General features: G+C 35.2%; 2 protein-coding genes across 5 annotated transcripts in view; one reads left to right on the top strand and one right to left on the bottom strand.

Annotated features, from left to right (window-relative positions):
• The window catches only part of LOC120423434 (DNA repair protein complementing XP-C cells homolog), a 67,007-nt gene extending 58,940 nt beyond the window's left edge, over positions 1 to 8,067 (top strand). For 2 of the 4 annotated variants that reach the window (XM_039587278.2, XM_039587265.2), the window contains one exon: positions 2,796 to 8,067. In XM_039587278.2, coding sequence (XP_039443212.1) covers positions 2,796 to 2,997 — 202 coding nt within the window. In that variant the 3' untranslated portion in view covers positions 2,998 to 8,067. Of the gene's footprint in view, positions 1 to 2,792 lie in introns of all 4 variants that reach the window. The other 2 variants (XM_039587271.2, XM_039587258.2) reach the window with 1 other exon arrangement.
• A 5,067-nt stretch (positions 8,068 to 13,134) lies between these two features.
• LOC120424079 (dual specificity protein phosphatase MPK-4) overlaps positions 13,135 to 18,865 on the bottom strand; it is a 30,860-nt gene continuing 25,129 nt past the window's right edge. The window contains exons 5-6 of the mRNA XM_039588096.2: positions 14,131 to 14,688; positions 13,135 to 14,068 (exon numbers count right to left, since the gene is read on the bottom strand). Coding sequence (XP_039444030.1) covers positions 13,965 to 14,068; positions 14,131 to 14,688 — 662 coding nt within the window. The 3' untranslated portion in view covers positions 13,135 to 13,964. The remainder of the gene's footprint in view (positions 14,069 to 14,130; positions 14,689 to 18,865) is intronic.

Here is an 18,865-nt window from a genome sequence, read left to right as displayed (position 1 = left end):
TAACTTTTGACCTATAGGAGTATAGGTGTTGGAGGCTGTTGCAAAAAGATAGGGGAAAGTGGGGCAAGTGTAACAAGCTAAGGAAATGCTATGTTTTTTAATGTAAAAAAATGATTTTAAAATTTTTGATTTTCCGTACGTTCTGCTCAACTAGTGGGGCAAGACGAACAACCCGTTGGGGCAAGAGGAACAATGCATGAAACAACATATTAATTTGTTTAATTAATTTTTAGATTAAATAATGATATTTTACTTAAAAATTTGATCGTTTTTACGAAAAAAAATTACTTAAATGATAAACAGTAAATTTTCATAATATCACTATATTTTGTACGGACATTTTTTTTAACGATTGTTTATGTGTTTTTAAATACTTGTATGTATTTATTTCCCAATAAAATATGCTGTTGGAGAAATTAGTATTTTTTTCCATGCTAAAAATCCATATCGCACACTTGCCCACCTGAACAAGATTTTTTTAAAGCTCTCAACAAAAATAACCAAAAGTTTAATCATACTTTATAATAGGTGCAAGTCATTGGTAGGGACACTACTGATCTAGGAAAAAAAGCATTTTGATAAAATGAGCCTTAAAACGAACCCTAAGTCTTATTTTGTACTTTCCAAATATTATAAGAAAACGAAGGTTTTGAAAAAAACTTCATTAAGTCTTATGCCCCGTGGCGTTTACGTCTTTTTGGCGGTTATGTGGTTGCTAGCAACAATTCCTCATACTGGAAATAATCAAAATTGTAAAAATTACGGCCGTACGAGCGATTGTTCATCTTGCCCCATATGGTCGTCTTGCCCCACCTTCCCCTATTGAGGTTTTAACAAAATCCATTTTAACAGTATTTTGCAAAAGCTTTGACACAAAGTCAAACCAATCCCGGATGTTTATGGCACATTTTGGAGTGCAACTAATAGAGTTGGAATTGATGAAGTTTTTAGCAAACGCAAGCAATTTTAATTATTATTTTTTTACATTTTTTGGACCTCAAACTTTAATGCCCGTTTAACTCCAATTCCTTTTGTCGTAGAGGGCTCATACTTGGCATGAGCAGATGAAGTGTCGTGCTCTTATCGGTCCGTAGAATTTTTCGCAAAAATCGTAGTACACCGGTGCATCGCGGCGTGAAATTCCGTCGAGACTCTCCGGAACCTACTGTGAATCGGTGGCCACTAAAAACCGTGCGCGACGACGAAGGTTTGTATGGGACTTCGGATAATCGAATCATGAACCAAAATTTTTTTTTTCGTTTTTTTTTATTTTCTTACTTTTCACATCAAATTCGAATTCTGAGAACCCATTTGAGTCAAATTTAAATGATTGATTGCCTGTAAAATTAAAAAAAAATGCCTTTTTTCAATATTTCATTATCGCCATTTTGCTCAACAATCAAAATAATACAACGAAAAACATTTTTTTTATTCGTGATTCGATTATCCGAAGTGAAATTTTGCCAAGGCCTTCGGACAATCGAGTCTGGACTGTACGGTAATATTTTTGCCTTCCTCACGTTACTGAGGAAAGGCTATAAAATCACTCGAAAAACGAACTTTTTAGTTAGACGTCCTAGACCTACCTTCATTTGTACATATCGACTCAGAATCACCAGCTGAGCAAATGTCTGTGTGTTTGGCTGTATGTAGACATGTGTACCAAATCAATGTCACTGGAATATCTTGTCACAGGCTCAACCGATTTTGGCCGGAATGGTTCTAATCGATCCGTCTTAACGTTCCCTAAGTTGCTATTTAAATTCATGCAGTTTGATCATGTATTTAAAAAGTTATGTTAAAACACTGTTTCATATTAAATTAAAATTATGGTAAAAAGGGTGGTTTTTTCATGAAACCCTCATATGTTATATATTTTTAGAAAGCATATGAGAAGACCTTTCTTGTGGATTAAGAATTTTCAAGATCTGACTTACCTATCTAAAATTACAAGCAGTTTAAAAAATGGTCTGAATTTACATAACCTCAAATGGTCCCGTCTGATCGCCACGAAAAAAGCCTTGTAGAGGGATGTCATTTTCCTGAAAGGCGATGTCTGTATAATCTTGACAAAAAGTCTGTAGGAAGTCTGTTTTTTTTACTCGTCACTTATTTTTATTAGGACCTCTTAGGTGCTGCGATCACGTTAGGGGAGATCCATAAACCATGTGGACACTTTAGGGGATGTAATCACTCTATAAATGAGAGGAAGGCACCAACCACCTAAAGGTGGATTAAGTTACGTTTTTTAAAAGGAGTTTGTGGAAATGCTTTTTATGATTTTTTTTTATTTTTACTTCTATTAAAAACCAAAGTTTCCGGCAAGTCGAATTTTTGGTACCGTAGCCTTTTCCCGGTATCTTTCGGGGTGAATTGAAATATTTCACAGGGGGGTCTAGTGGGAATTGGGACCAATTTAGCAGGATATTGGCCACAACACAACCTGCAGTGGCCGGTGACCTTACCAGGGGTGTGCTGGCGAGGTGGCCACATACTGGCTTTTTTGAATAAAACGATAAAAATTTGATAGAATACACTTAAAAATCTTTGTGCACAGTTCTTTGTCACATTGGTCATGTGTAACATAACCGCCTGCACCTTTTTTTCCAGTAAAGAAGTCAAACAACGATAAATTGCATTGCAGATGACAAATTGACCCCGTTTGGTTGTTCGCTTCCTGACTCTATCAAATCAAGTGTGGTATTCATCTTGCCTTCTTCTCTTTTTTTTATCTTTCACTCTTTTTCCTCTCAACCATCACCAAACAACAACAACAACAACAACATAAAAAGCAGACCCACGATGCTGTCGGTGATGCACCTGTTCCAGACCTTCCTGCACATCGTCCAGGTGACGCTGAGCTTCCTGCTGATGCTGATCTTCATGACGTACAACACGTGGCTGTGTCTGGCCGTGGTGCTCGGTGCCGCCCTCGGTTACTTCCTGTTTGGCTGGAAAAAGTCGGTGATTGTCGACGTCACCGAGCACTGCCACTAGCTCGGCCAGCCAGCCGGCCAGGACGGGTGATGCTGTGGAAATCGGTGGTGATAGCACACGCCGGAAGTACCGACTTCGGGGCGTGCGAACGGAAACTCAACACAGAACATTTTTTATATATTGCGTATTAGATTTACTATATCTTATATTGTGGAGAAAAGACTTGAGAGAAAGCGGCGTGGTTCGAATTTCACTGCACGTGGTGGAATTGAGTTTGGGGAGAATCCAGTTTTTTGTTCGTTGTTTTGTGGTTTTCTTTTTAACACACAATGTATTTTTTCATCTTTATTTTTTAGATAGATTAAGGTGATTCTCAAAACTGCAAGAGATGCAATTCCGCCAGATACACAAAAAAACACAAACATAACATACCTTAATTCACGCAAGAAAGAAAAATTATCATGTGGAAAAAAAGAGCTACAATATTGTATAGAACAAAACAAAACACTGTTAACTGTATTACTATTGCTGGTGGCCAAAGTGTAGTGCGTCTCACCAAAAAAACAAAATCAAACAATGAAAATTACACTGTAACATAAAATGTACAACACAGGAATTTGTAACATAAAAGCGTTATACAAAATTCAACAAAACCAAGGTGCACAAGTTCACGAAACTATTCACGAAACGGCCCGAAAATGTTTTAAAGACAGAAAAGTGAGCGAAACGAACGAAAACCATTCCAGCTTGCTCTTTCGCCAAGTTTGGGCGAATTCCGGTGTTAACAAGCTTGCTCCACCGATTGATTGCAGCGTGCAACAGGAAGTCTTGGTAGTGGGAGCTCAATTTCCCTCTCTTTTTTTCTTCTTTTCAGCGGAAGCAAAGTTTGCTTTCACCTGGTGTTTTTTTCCCCCTGTAATTGTAGGAAGGAAAAAGTTTCTGAAACAAGAAAGCACTTTCGGCGAACTTTACATTGATGAAATGCAGGGTTGTAATGGAAAAACATTCTCTCGCTCTTTCTTTCTCTGCGATTTTTGAAACACTTTAGAAAAAAATAAATTTCGTAACTACATTTATCATTTTATTTTCTTTAAAAAAATAAAGCAATTTTCTTATTATTTTGATTATGACAAAAATGTTTCTTGCCTGTACCTTAATACAAATTACAAAATGACAACGAATTAATCTTACTTTGCCTAGATAAAAATAATCTTTCCCGAGCAGACGGAAATAACTTGGGAATAACATTTTTTTGATATTTGAAAATACTAGGCCAACAACATTTTATGTTATTTATAACAAGATTTGTTATTCGTCGTTAAAATTTTTTTGTTATTGGATTGTTATTGTGATAACAGACTAATAACATTTTAAGTTATTCTACGAACAAATCATTGTTATTATTTTTTGTTATTTTAACAACTAATCCGATCATCCCAATAACAGTTGGAGGTATTCTTCCATAACAATAAATGTTATTTCAAAGTTGTTATGGCTTTCAACCAATATCAGACCAATAACAAATTGTGTTATGATAACATAAACTGTTATTAAACCCTTATTGAAAAATGAATTTTTCAAGAAGATTCCATAACACTTTCTGTTATATTAACCGTATTTGTTATTGAAATGGCATGAATTTTGTTATTACCGTTTGCCCGGGTTGCTGATTTTCTGTGCCCATTCAAAAACTCAAAATATATTTTTTTTAATATTGAAAATGCATAAAAATATTTTTCTGCCACTCTGAAAGCGCCTAGGCTGATTCGATTCCTTAGGAAAAACTAAGTAACTGAACATTTTGAGCGAATTCGGTTAAGGTTAAAGGGTCGCTAAAGATCGTTAAAGTTAGTGAAAAAAATCTTTTCATACAAAAACGTCTTCTTTAAATCGCTGATAACTCGTCAGGGTTAACTCGGAATGCTTTGCGGTATTCAACACGTTCAATGTCACCTTTTTGTGGAATTTTGAAAATTTAGCTTTTCCCCATACATTTTTGCGGTTTTTCCCATACACACTTCAACGATAAAAAGCGACCCTTATACCTCAACCGATATGGCTCAATCGATTGTCACAGTTACCTTTTTTTACCTAAAGAATCGAACCAATATTTTTAAAAAAAAATCCAAAATTTTCTTTTTCTTGTCACCTTACTGTAGCAGCATAATCCCAGTCTAATACAAATCTTTACTTTCCCATAATTTCGCTGCCGGCCATTGGATGACCACAAAAACACTCATTTTTAAATTCCCAACTATTCCATAACCGCAATTAATAAGTATTTCTTACTTCGAGCCAAACATTTCACATTCAGGATTATCCCACTATTCCATTCATTAGTACACTCCCTACATGCCCTCCAACAATCAGATTGATAGCAAACAATTTCCTATTGAAAAAATCAAAAACACAAAAGGGCACATAACGAAGTTCACTCCAATCCACGCAAAAATGTTCAATTCGTGCTTGCCATTTCATTAGGGCATATAACTTTTTTAGACAAGAGTGTGTCCCTTTCACACCTTATGTAAACTGTCATTTGAGTGAAAGGGATACAATTATTGTTTACAAAAGTTATGTGCCCTTTTGAAATGTTAGGCTCCAATTGTGCCCTTTTGTTTTTCGTTAGTTTTTCGTAGTTGAGGAACTTTTGTGTTATAAAGTGAACTTTTCATACATTCTTAACACTAATTCACTTCAAAACAATGTTTGCTTTACTTTTCACCAAGGATTTCTGCAGAAAAAACATCGTCGAAATATAATATTTAATACGGTCCCGCGGCTGCTGTTCAGTGCACTTTTGTAGAATTTTTATGTTTCACATACCTTATCTACACTATTCAATCACAAAACTTCAGCAATTATCAAAATTTCCACTGAAATCCTCCTAATTTCTTAATTAACAAAAGGGCCCATAAACATCATTCAAAACAACAATCCGGTGACAGCGCTTTAGTGCCCTTTCAGTTTTCTTCGAAATTGCATTTAGAAAGGCCCATTATGAACAACAGTTGGAAAGTTAAAAGGGCCTAATAACGAGATTTTTTTTAAATTATGAGTTTATTGCGAAAATCGACGTAAATTAAGAAGCAATAAAGCAGAGTTGAGGAAAATGATGGAAAAGGAATTGAAACATATTGTCCACTTTTTCCAAGCGATTTTCTCGAATCGCGGTTTTTGGTTTTGTGCCCTAATGACATGTTTGGCTCGACTTGACGAACAATTTCAAATCACAAACCATTTATGGAAAGTTAATATCGACCATCGAAAAAAAAAAATCTAAACAAACTTTCAAAAATATACTTTAAAAAAGAAAGCATTCATAATTTTGGTTCAAAGAGAACACAATCAGTGTTTATAAAATAGCTAAAAGCTTAACAAAATATATAATTGTAATGTTTGTATTGAAAGTTGCCAAACATAAAGTTTTTGTAACTTTGTGACAGCAAAGAGTTAAAAATTACTGAATTTTTAATTGTGTTCCATTTTTTTTAAATTTTTTTTTAAATAATTTTGATAAAATTTTGACAGTTGGCTGAGCTTGTCTTTCACATCCGATCGAATGAGCGCAACGCAAATTCACTCACACTGTCTTTTGAGTCTCTCTCAATCGCGCAGAGCACGTTCGTTTGAATTTTACCGAAATTTCAATCATTTGACCCATGACTGCATTCAAGTGATTGCTGTCATCACACTTACCCACACTGGCAAGAAAGAGAAAGAACATGCGTCGTCGTGTTGCCCGGCTGTTGAGAATGTTGAGCTCGGTCGCATCCAAATGACGATCATACAACCACGTCAGTGAACAAATTTGGTCGATGATGAGGGTTGGCTCCCGAGCTCTCAAATATCTGCAGTTTTTTGTCAATGACCGATCACTTTTCAAGCATTGGTTGATTATCGAGTTGCCAGTAATTCGTTTTTATTATTTTCAAAAAAAAATCCAGTTTATTAAAACTCCATGTTTTTCGAGTGGTAAGAATTATGCAAAATATTTCAAGAGACAAACTCTTTAAACATATTCATCTTTGAAAGTTTTCATTCAAAACCCAAAACTTTCGATTTTATTTGATATTTTATTTTTTCCGATGATTGGAAATTAGGTTTTTTTCTTTTTTTTACTTTTTTTAAAGGAGTCAAACATTTGGAAACAAAATGGAAAAACGCTTTTTAGGCCAGTTTTGAGAAGTTTTCATTTCTTTTCTTCAGTAATTTTATTCGTTATCCATTTGGCTAAAACGTCGTGCTCACGAGAGGGAAAGAGAGAGAGAGAGAGAGAGAGAGAGAGAGAGAGAGAGAGAGAAACTGTTGGAAATCTCCTGGCGAGAAAAAGAGAACGATCAAAAAAGCAAAAAAAAAACACGATTCTACCGAGGAGAGAGAGAGAGTTTCTCTCAATCCACAGAGAAAGAGAAAATAGTTCGATCGAAAACATTTATTCGAGTCGACCGAACTGCTTTTGCTTACTCATTTGATGCACTGAATCGGAGGAAAAAGCAACTTGTTTACACTAACTATTAAACATCGTTCCAACAAATAAGGAATAGTTTATTGGTGCGGCTTCGTCATTTCAGTTAAGCTTTAACCAACTTCATTTCCGTTTGCCTTAAAGTACTTCTTGAGCTTCTTCCGCTTCCGGAATTCAATTAGTCGTCAAATCGTTTCTAAAATATTCTGCAGAGCAACACTATTTTTTTTGTATACTAAATTCAGCTCTGGCCTAGTTACTAGAAAATTTGCTGCACCTCGCATTTTAAAAATCAGATCAACAAAACCATTGAAACAAAAAAAAATCACACCGAAACTGAACATGAAAAGTGCACAACGTTCCGAGTTCTTCCAAAAATCTTACAACACAACAACAACAACAAAAAACAAATCGTGTAGTGGTGCTCCGAACAAAGTTTATCTCACTGTTTTCTTTTATATTTTTTTGTGGTTTTTCTTACATCGTTTAAGTTTTTCATTTCACACGTAGCTGTTACGAAAACAAAATTATGATAGAATCATGAAAACAACACTTTAGTCTGCTAGTTAATATCATTATGATGTATTCTTGTTTTTTTTAATAAGTAACGAAAAAATATACAATTTTAAGTAGGAAGAAGAGCATGTTTAAAAAAACGTAAATCAATGGTTTTCTTTCAAGTTCCGAAAAAAGCCCTTTTCCCATTATTTTTTTGTTTTGCTATTCATTTGATCAATCGTTTATTTCATGTATAATATCAAAGAGGAAATACTTGTAGAATTGTGAGCGTTTTTTGATTCTCTTCTTATTTGTTTCTTCTTCCTTTTATGCTACAGTAACAACGTTCTTAAGGCGACCCAATTGTGCGCCCATGGTTTAGTTTTGCTGCGTGTCCTCTGGAAGCTACTGAAAATTGTATTGTAACCGATTTAAACTCCACCCGACACCCTGTCTGCGGCTACGAATAATTCTACTGATTTTACTGTTTATTTTTTAAATACTTTTTTTTATACACAAATATGTGAGGCATTAGAGGCTGGCGTCCGGCCATGCTTCGAGACCTAATGAAACGTTTTTTTTTCTTCTTCTTTTTTTGATTATAGTTTTATTCCTCTCGATTTGGTAACATCTACTAAAGAGAGAGAGAGTATGTGTAAGAAATGCTGCTGCGGCGGCCATTCTAAATGGCGCGAATTTTTAATATATGCTGCGTTTCTGTTAGTTTCGCTTGTAAATAAGTTATTGTATCTGAATATTACTTACTGGTTTCAAAGTTTGTTCACTGTGTTGCTTAAGTTTTGTTTTTTTTTTGTTTGTAGGGTGTCTGTATAATATAATAATAGTTGCCTTACAAGTGAGTGTTGGCTGTTTTCCTATGTGGTCTCGTTTTGCTTGGGATATTTTTTTTTTTTTTTTGGTTTGTTACTCTTAAAAATGCTTAGTGTGGTCATGTACCAGTTTATTAAAAGTGACAACTTAACTGGAAGAGCGGTGGATAAGCGGACTATTGCTTGAAAACTTCCTTGATTCGTTTCTTCACTGAAAAATTAATATATGAAAAAAAATATTCTTCAACCAACCTCATTTGAATAATTCATAATTTTTCACATTTCTATTCTTAATGATTTGGTAATATCAATATTGCACACTTTGCACCAAATTCTCCACCCTTGCAAATCATAACTGCACACCAAATATTTGCACACTTGAAATCCTACCCCTTCTCCCCCACTTTCGCCTAGAGTGGTGCGTGTCTCGACTGAGCTTTGTTGCTTTCGACCCTTTCGACCACTTTAGAACAGTTTCAAACTAGGGTGTGTGTCTTGGATAGTTTTTTTTCTGCTGTAGTTTGAGGTGTGCACTTTGTTGGAGAGCTTTCCACTGTCTAAAAATCTCTGAAATCCGCAATAAAAAGGGGAAATAAAATATACCCACAAAAACACAGATATAATTATATCAGTTAGATCGTGAGATATATTTTTCATGGAAGGGTGCACAGCAACAAAGGAAGTAGTTGTCTTCTTTTTCCAAAATTGTCAAACTTACGGGCCCAATCCTGTAACAACGTGATTGTAAAAATAGTCAAACTTAGTTGTAAATTACTTTGTGGACAGTACATTAAGGGATGAATGAAAAAATATTTCGATAGTACCCGTAGCTTTGAAGAACCTAAAACATCTGTAACAAAAATCTGGGTGCAAAAGCTCTGGTTGATGTGTACCTTTAAGGTATTTATAGAACCGTTCCGGGAAAAACTGAAAATGACCAAGATATTTTTTTCTGTCTCTTGAATTTATTTAAATTCAGATCACAAATTGGGTACTGAAGCCCTATGTCAATTTTTATGTACAGCGGTAAAAAACACGATTAAAAACCATTCTGATCACTTTTTTTCATTTGAATGCAAATTTTTTTTTGACAAGACAACATATTTTCGATGGATCAACTGTGGTCCCCTTGGAACGAGCTGTCAAGTAGGAGCTTTTCTGTCAAGAAGGACCGCGAGGTTAATTTTTCAAAATTGATTTAAAAATCCATTTTAAACTCTTTGTGGTCGTACAAAGGGTCATTGTACTCAGAAAAATAAGCTTTATCACTGTAAACAATAATATCAGCAATCTAAGCTTCATTTTAGGACCCAATTGTGCATATTTGCTAAGCAAGCCATATTTTTTTGTTTTGAAAAATAGATACTTGCAACATAAATTTGCTATTTTGGGACAATTCTTTAACCACTGAATCTTCAAAAGCAAACAAAAAAACAGTTTATGAAACTTTTCCGGAAACTTATAGAGAAACTTGAGGAATAAGGGAACAAAAACACGAATACTGCAAATCTTAGGGTCAGTACGCAGCTTCAAAGAAAAGGGGTTAAGAACATATTTTCTAAATAAATGTTAAAAAAAACTAACATTAGTTAAAAAATCAAAACTATAAATAAAACAACTTGAAAAAACATTTGATTTTATGATTCATTTTAAACACTACCAAATACAGTCCAGACTCAATTATCCGAAGGCGTTGGCGAAATTTCACTTCGGATAATCGAATCACAGAAAAAACATTTTTTTTCGTTTTCTTATTTTTGATTCTTGAGCTAAAGTATAACTCCTAAACTACTCTATAGTGATTTAGAATTTATAAACCCAAAATGGAAGTTAGGGACCATCCATAAACCACGTGGACACTTTAGGGGGGTAGGGGGGGAGGTATGGCGATTGTCCACGATCCATACAAAAAAAGTTTTTTTGTGTATGGACAATTGTCCACGAGGGGGGGGGGGGGGGGTAACAGATTCCCAAAAAAGTGTCCACGTGGTTTATGGATGGTCCCTTATGAAATATTTAAAAAAATGCTTTTTTTATTCAATAGGAAACAACCAGTCAAATTAAACTAAAAGTGTAATAACTCGTTTTTGATGTTTAAAGTAAAAAAGAACGATTTTTTTTGTTCATTATTCGATTATCTGAAGTCCCATACAAACCTTCGGATAATCGAAGCTTCGGATAATCGAGTCTGGACTGTATTAAGTTTTTGTTCCTTGGTTTCAATAAGAAAAAAAAGTAAAATGGCAAAAAGTTAAAATTGATAAATTTTTAATCACTTTTTTTCTTAAAACGCCTCATTTTTTCGTTCCTTATATAAAAAAAATATCGAAGAGATCATCAAAAAAAAAGTTGATCAAGTTTCCTTTTTTAATTTTGTGTATTCGATATTTAATTTTAAAAATCCATTTTAATTTTCAATTTATCAGTATTTTAATGTTTTCAGTTTTAATTCAATGAAAAATCAATCATTACCTCTTATTATATTTTTGAAGATATACAGTCCAGAATCGATTATCCGAAGGCCTCGGAAAAACTTTACTTCGGATAATCGAAACACGAAAAAAAAAATTTTTTTTCGCTATCTAATTTTTGATCGTCGAGCTTAAGTATGACCCCTTAAATACGCTAAAGTGATTAAGAATTTTTAAATAAAAAATGGCGGCCAATATGGCTGAGAAGAAATATTGCAAAAAATGCGTTTTATTATTTAATAGGCAACCAACTACTTAAACTTAACTAAATGGAGTTGCAGAACTCGAATTTGATGTTAAAAACAAGAAAATCAAAAAAATATATATTCTTTTTGTTCGTGATTTGATTATCCAAAGTCCCATACAAACCTTCTGATAATCCAACTTCGGATAATCGAAACTTCTGTATTTATGATTCTTTAAACATGTTTGACGAACTTTAAAAATGTTTTGAATCTATTTTTACAATATCAATATTTTTTGATAATTGTAGATACGTTATTTTATGGAATGAAAAAATACATCTATCAGATGATTTTTTAATTAACAGGTATTTTTAGGACATCCAGGGTAATTAAAATCTTCGCGATTTTCGCGATTTTCGCGAATTTCGCGGATTTCGCGGAAATCTAAATTGCTCTCACCGAGCAGGATTTAGATAAATTTGCGTTCTTTCTTCTGGAAATACTAGATTTAGACAAACATTTTCACTTGCCATCGAAATCTACGTTGTATTCTTGAAGATAGACCCACAGGAACATTCAACAGAAATCCGCGAAATCCGCGCCGCGAAAATCGCGAAATCCGCGAAGATTTTTAACCACCCTGGACATCTTCTTTGGTCATTTAAATGGTTAAGAACAGGAAATGACATTGCCCCAACAGTTTTGTTTATAAAGCTTCCAATCAATGGATTCAAAATTTAAATAGAATAAAATAGTGATCAAATAACCTTAAATTTGATGTTAATGTTAAATAATAATTTTTAAACGACTTTTTGACAAAAAATCACAAATTCCCGACTTTTTCGCGGACTTTTCTCGACTTTCCCGATTTCCCGATTTGAGTGGCCACCCTGGACGAAGTGTCATTGTGCTTAAGGGACCGTTCTTTTATTACGTAACGAAGTTGGGAGAGGGGGTCGAAGGCCGTTTTACGCTCCATACAAACATTTTAAAATTTGTATGAACATTTTGTTACGGTAGGGGGTTGGGAAGGGGGTCAAAATCATTTTTTTTTGCGTTACGTAATAAAAGAACGCTCCCTTAAGAAACCGATAGAGAAAAAAATCAAATATGAAAGCAAGCCAGAGAGGGTGAATAAAAGTCCCAAAATAACGTTTCCTTTCCTATGTTCTGCTGTTCGGAAAGCTGTTCCTTGACCCCCTTTTCGTGGGAGCTGCGTATTGGCTCTTAAATATAAAATATATGTCCACGCTCCATACAAATAAAAAGTTTTTTTTTTATGGACAATTGCCCACGAAGGGAGGGGGAGGATGGTCCACGTGGTTTATGGATGATCCCTAACTTTTGTTACTCTTTGACGTTTCGAACTGGGCGCTTGAAGTTCTTAAAAAATAAATAAAAATCAAAAAAAGCTTACAAATTCAACAGTTCACAAAATTTAAAACAGCTTATATTTCTATTTGATTCCAGCAGACCAATATCTAGTTATTTTTTTGTTTTGAAATTCTTTAAATTTTGAATTTGTCAATCCTTATTTCTTACATTTCGTTGCTTGCGTGCTATGTTGTGACACGTTTGCTGCAAAAAGATGAGAAGTGTAGCAAAATAGCACACACGCGATGATTTACCAAAACTTTGAACATTGAAAATTTTATCAGAAGATTTTTTTCATTTAAACGTATATATTTGTCGAACATTGCTTGCACATTCTTAATTTATTCATTATTATTATTCATTATTTAATAATAGGTAGTGCAAAGATTGGTTAAATACCCGTCTGGTTTTTGCTTTATGTTTAGGCTGGGCTGGAAAATGTTCAATAACCTCGGAATTTGTAATACCCGGAAATTAGATTAGTTGCGTCAGCATAAACGAAGTCTGATACAAATAATACTTTCCCATAATTTCGCTGTCAGCCAAGTATGTTTGGTGAAATCGCTAACGCGCTGATTTTTCTGTTATTCAAATTCAGCGTTTTATTGTTAATTGCTGAAATTTAAAAGAGATTACGTTTGTTTACGATTGTTTATCTGTGCTTATATTTTTAACAATAATTTTTAAACTGAAATTCCAATTGAAATAGTCCAAGCATATTTTGTATTTAGCCTCTGTCCTCATCTCAAGGGTTTTTTTTTTTAATTACAATGTTCTTTGGTAAGTAAATATCCCACTGAATCAACCCACAAATAATATTTTAAATTTTCTAATTAATTTTAAAAGCAAGCTAAACTCACACTGTAACCGGTCCAGCCAATTTGGACACCGATAGTATCGCTAAATATTGTCCTGTTCTGTGCAATGGCCCGGCATAATTCATACGATGACACCAAACACCCGGAGCGACATAATCGAAACGCTCGCCTTGTGCCACCAGATGGCTCCTGCCGTGTCGGCGGTTGTTGTCGGTTGTGTATAAACTGCCCATTAAATTTTATAACGAGGCTATTGCTACTGTTTGGGGAAGGGGTAAAATCTTTACTGCGTTAAAATCCTTGTCGGAAAAATGTGGAGAGGAAGGTGGTGTGGTCATTTCGGGTTATAGATTCTCACTGGTTGCTGGATGGCGTAAATTCGATTACACCGTCACCTGCACGTTCTGCACGACCGTCGAGTACTCGGCCTTCGAGGGCACCAGATAGAACGCCGGATAGATCTCCGCCCCGCACGGACATTTGGTTGCTAAGAGAATAGAAAAGGTCAATCGAATCTCAATTTCAAGTCTAAAGGCAAGACCAACTCACCCATGACCCAGTTGAAGCTCCCCAGCTTGACCGTACACTTGGGACAGTACAACCGGCCCTGGGTGTTGTGGAAGATGTCCGTCATCCAGGCGAGCGGCTCGATAAAGAAAATCTTGCGACACATTCCGTCCTTCTCCGACGAGGACCGGTCGTGGCTGTGGTCACTTCCGATCGAGCTTCGCCGCATATGTTCCGTCACGTACGACAGGCCATCCTTCGGAGGTTCCGGCTCGGATTCCTGCGCTACCGGTTCCTCCCCGCCTCTCGTGGCCACCTCCTGGTCACCCTCTGCTTCGTCGTCCTCCTTCACCTCTGGCGGTGGTTCGTCGCCCTCGGTGTCCGTAATGTCACCCAGTGAGGCGTACTTGGCCGGCGATGACGTCGAGTGATGGCCGCCCGATGCCCCGGCGGGTTTTGGTTTGTGCATCAGCAGGTTGCTCTTGCGGGCGACCACGCGTCGGCATTTGCGGCACCGGTACACGATTGGTTCCGGGGACTCTTGTGTGACGGCTGGGTCTGGCTTGACCACGTCCATGCAGTTGACCGGGAGGCGCTTTGCTGGAAGGACAAAATACTTAGGTCATTGCAATTATTTTTCTAAGTAAATAATAATTCCTCTTCAAGCAAAAAAGTGTTTTTCGCAGCAAAATACTTTTCTGATCCTAGGAAAAAATAATTTATATGTTGTTCTGTAACATTTTTCTGCATTCAAAAGTGAGCAGTCCTTTGAAAAGTTTTCGGGAGGAAAGTCTGAATGCTAGCATATTTTTAATATTTTTATATTTTTTCAGGTTTTCTATTCTTTTAAACAAGAAAAGTTTGATAAAGATTTCTGTTTTTTGTGAGTTTTTTTTTTCATGCTCAAAAATCCTCAATTTTGTTAAAAAGCAAAAAAAAATCAATTTATTATTAAATTAATTAAATTTATTTAGTTTTCATTAAATTAATGATTTTTTTAAATTACAACATGTTTTTTTATTCTTTCAAATTTATTATTCTTGTTTCTGCATTTTTTCAAACATGACCTGCTCATTTACAAGTTGATGACGAATGACCAACATTTGGTTAAAGTCACCATAATTCAATGAACAACGTTTGTTGAAGATTTTTAAATTATAGTTCAAACATATTGAATCTATGACATTTCCCCGAAACCCACATTCCCGAAAAGACATTTCCCCAAATGCCACATCTCCGAAAAGACACTTTCCCGAAATGTCATTTACCCGAAAATCATTTCCCCGAACAATCCATTTCCCCGAATGGCCACATCCCCGAATGGCGACTTCCCCTAAAAACCATTTTCCCGAATGGCCACTTCCCCTAATTTTCCACATCCCCGAAAATCATTTTCCCGAATGACCATATCCCCGAACGGCCATTTCCCCGAACGCCACTTCCCCGAACCCGGTCAGGCGGGTATGCCCGTTGTCCAGAACCGCGCGCGCCTGACCGGGTTCGGGGAAGTGGCGATCAATGAAGTATCATGTCCACAATTGAACGTTCAAAAAATTCCGAGATTTTTACGAGCGTTTTATTCCAGCTCCACTTGAGTTTTGAATATTTTCTAAGCCTGTGGAATTAAAGGATTCGAATTCCGGATTCTGAGATTTAGTTACTCCAACTGCCTTTCAAAAAAAACTGTCTCTGCCGAATCCAACAAACACTCCGAATATGACAAATGATGTAGAGAAGGAGAACATCTTGAGCAGAGTACATATGGGAGCGTTCTTTTATTACGTAACGCAGTTAAGGGGGGAGAGGGGGTGTCAGTGTATGTTACGAAATGTTACGAAAATAGGGGGAGGGGGGGGGAGTGCTGAAAAATTCTGCTATGTAACGCAAAATTTTCATATAAGAATTCTTAAAAAAATGCAAAAAGACCTTGCGTTACACGTTACAGGGGGGGGGGGGGTAGGGGGGTCGCTCATCTGTTACGATTTGTTACGAAGGGCTGGGGGAGAGGGGGGTAAAAAATCCCAAATTTTGCGTTACGTAATAAAAGAACGCTCCCTTATTTCTAATGAACAAATCTAAATAGCTGCGTGCCGCTTAATTCATTTGCCTATTTTTCTCATTTCGTCGCAGTCGAGCTAACTTGTCGTACGTCGATTTTGGACCAAATTGAATTAAGAAAGCCATTTTGTGCAGCTCACAATGTTTGGGGATTTCAATTCTGAGATATTCAATAAAAACCGAAAAATTTTGTCTCGTGCTAACTTGACACACTCTGAAAATTGCTGTAAGTGAGACAACTGGCCAAAGAGGTTTCAGATCAGAATGCGTTTGACACACGTACATGCCCGACTACCGTAAACGATTGTAATTATAACTCGGGACCTCAGCAACCAAATTCAAACAAATTTCAGGACAATGCACAGAATGGTCAACAAAATAAAACGTGATTGTTATTGTTTACATAGCGTGCTCTATTTTTCGTTTATTCAAGGTCAAACACTAACACGCATTTTTCTCGGAACGTCAAAAAGCGACATACGACAAGATTGCACGACAGCGTCGATTTGATACATTGATCATTTCGCTTTTTTTGCATTTAGTTGAAAATCGAAATACAGTCCAGACTCGGATATCCAAAGGCCTTGTCGAAAGTTCACTTCGGGTAATAACCCCTAAACTACTTTAAAGTGATTTAGTAATTTTAAACCCAAAATGGCGGTGATGAAATATTTAAAAAAATGCATTTTGTAATTCAATAATCAACTATTTAGATTTCACTAAAAAGTTAAACAAAATCTATAACAAACTGATTCCTGCGTTTCGAGTCGTCGCTTAAAGATATCGGTGCTGTGCAATCCTTACCACGTGGATACCGTTTTGTAAAATTGTGCTTTGCTGAAAATTCTTTTTTTTTTTTTTGAACATGGATGATCTCAAAACCTCGCTTTCTTGAAGTTTCCGCGTGGTTTATGAATGGCCTTCTACGGACATTTGTTTTTTTTTCATATTTAAAAACACACGTAGGAGAATTAAATATTAAGGTCATACTTTTGTAAAAATATCCCTAAAAAACAGTTTAGTCTATATCTAAGTTAATATCATTCGGGAAATGGAACTTTCGGGGAAATAACCATTCGGGTATATGTAAATTCGGGAAAACGACAGTTCGGTAAAATGGCCATTCAGGTAAATGACATTCGGGGATATGGAATTTTCGGGAAAATGATTTTCGGGGATGTGGAAATTTCGGGAAAATGATTTTCGGGGAAATGGCACTTTCGGGGAAATGATTTTCGGGAATGTGGAATTTTCGGGGAAATGATTTTCGGGGATATGGGATTCGGGAAAGTGGGATTCGGGAATATGGGATAAAACCCCTCTTCCCTAACAGCGTCTCTTTTGTGTTCACAATATTTTGTTTATGTTCTTTTTCTTTCAAATTTACTTAATTTTACTTCGGTAAATTTGTATGTTTTTATTTTCTTTCAACCGTGAACCTTTTTTTTGAAAAAGTTTTGTTAGAAATTGTTTGAATTTTATCATATTAAAAAGAATTTCATTTTATTCTTGTTTATGCAATATTTTTGGGCGTTTTTACATTTTTAAAAATAATCAAGTCGAGTGTTAGTAATATTTCCGGAATTTTTTTTTTCGTTCTTTTTAACATTAACAGTTCTTTAACGGTGCACATCAACCAGAGCAATTTGCACCGAGGTTTTTGTTACAAACATTTTAGTAGTTTTAAAAAACTACTGGACCTATCGATACCATTTTGGATTCATACTCTCAAGTACATTATAAAAAAAAATTTATGCAATCAGATTTTGCAGGATTCGTCCGTAAGTTCGCCAAAACAACAACATTCATGGTGGCTGTGCCCCCTAAATGGTTTTATGAGAAATTATTTAAAGTTAAGAACTTTTTTAAGCTTCCGAATTAATTTATTTTTGTTGATTTTTTTTCTTCTGTGAGTTAATTAATTTTTTGTTGTAAATATGAGTAGTTTTTTAAATGGTTTCGAACATATTTCAAAGAGTTTATAAGAAAATTTATTCTTTTTTTAGAACGTTTTACTGAGTATCTCCATTCTTTCAAACAAAATCAGTTAAAAAAAAAAAGACTTAATGGAAATAATATTTCTTAGACATATTTTTTTTTATTAAGATGAGAGATTAGTTAGTTTATTAGATATTTACTTGTTTAGTAATGGATTACGCTCAACTTTTTAAAATCGAAATTTTGTCCTTCGATCTTTTGTCCATTCGACCTTTTGCACTTTCGACATTTTGTCCATTCGACCTTTTGTAGAGCGTCCAATTTCCCGGGGTTATAAAATTCCCGGGAAACGGGAAATTTGTAATGTATCGAAAATTATTATAATCAAAGTGTTTCGGCAGTGTATAAAATAAATCCATAAAAATTGCTTGTAAATTTGTTTCTGAGAATATGTTTAAGAATAAACGAAAAAAAAAACAAAAATATTATCAATTTTCATCCAGTTTGTTCACTGTAAACAAAAACTTGAAATAAAATTTCAAATGATATCACAACAATTTTCGTTAAAAAAGGTTAACAAAATTTAAAAAAAATCCATACCATAATAAAGAAATTTGTGCTGCTCAACAAATAAGCAAGATCTATGCCTAGTTGTGAATGCTTCAGAAATTAATATCATCTGAAATAAATCTGGATGTTAAATTTTCAGATGACTGATTAGTTTTATAAGCACAGTAGATTCAAATGAATGAAATCATATATGTACGTTCTCTCATTATTT

Source organism: Culex pipiens, chromosome 3, assembly GCF_016801865.2.
Source record: "Culex pipiens pallens isolate TS chromosome 3, TS_CPP_V2, whole genome shotgun sequence".
In the NCBI taxonomy this organism is placed as follows: domain Eukaryota; kingdom Metazoa; phylum Arthropoda; class Insecta; order Diptera; family Culicidae; genus Culex; species Culex pipiens.
Note: the sequence above shows the minus strand (reverse complement) of the source record. Positions and strands in the feature narration are given on the sequence as shown.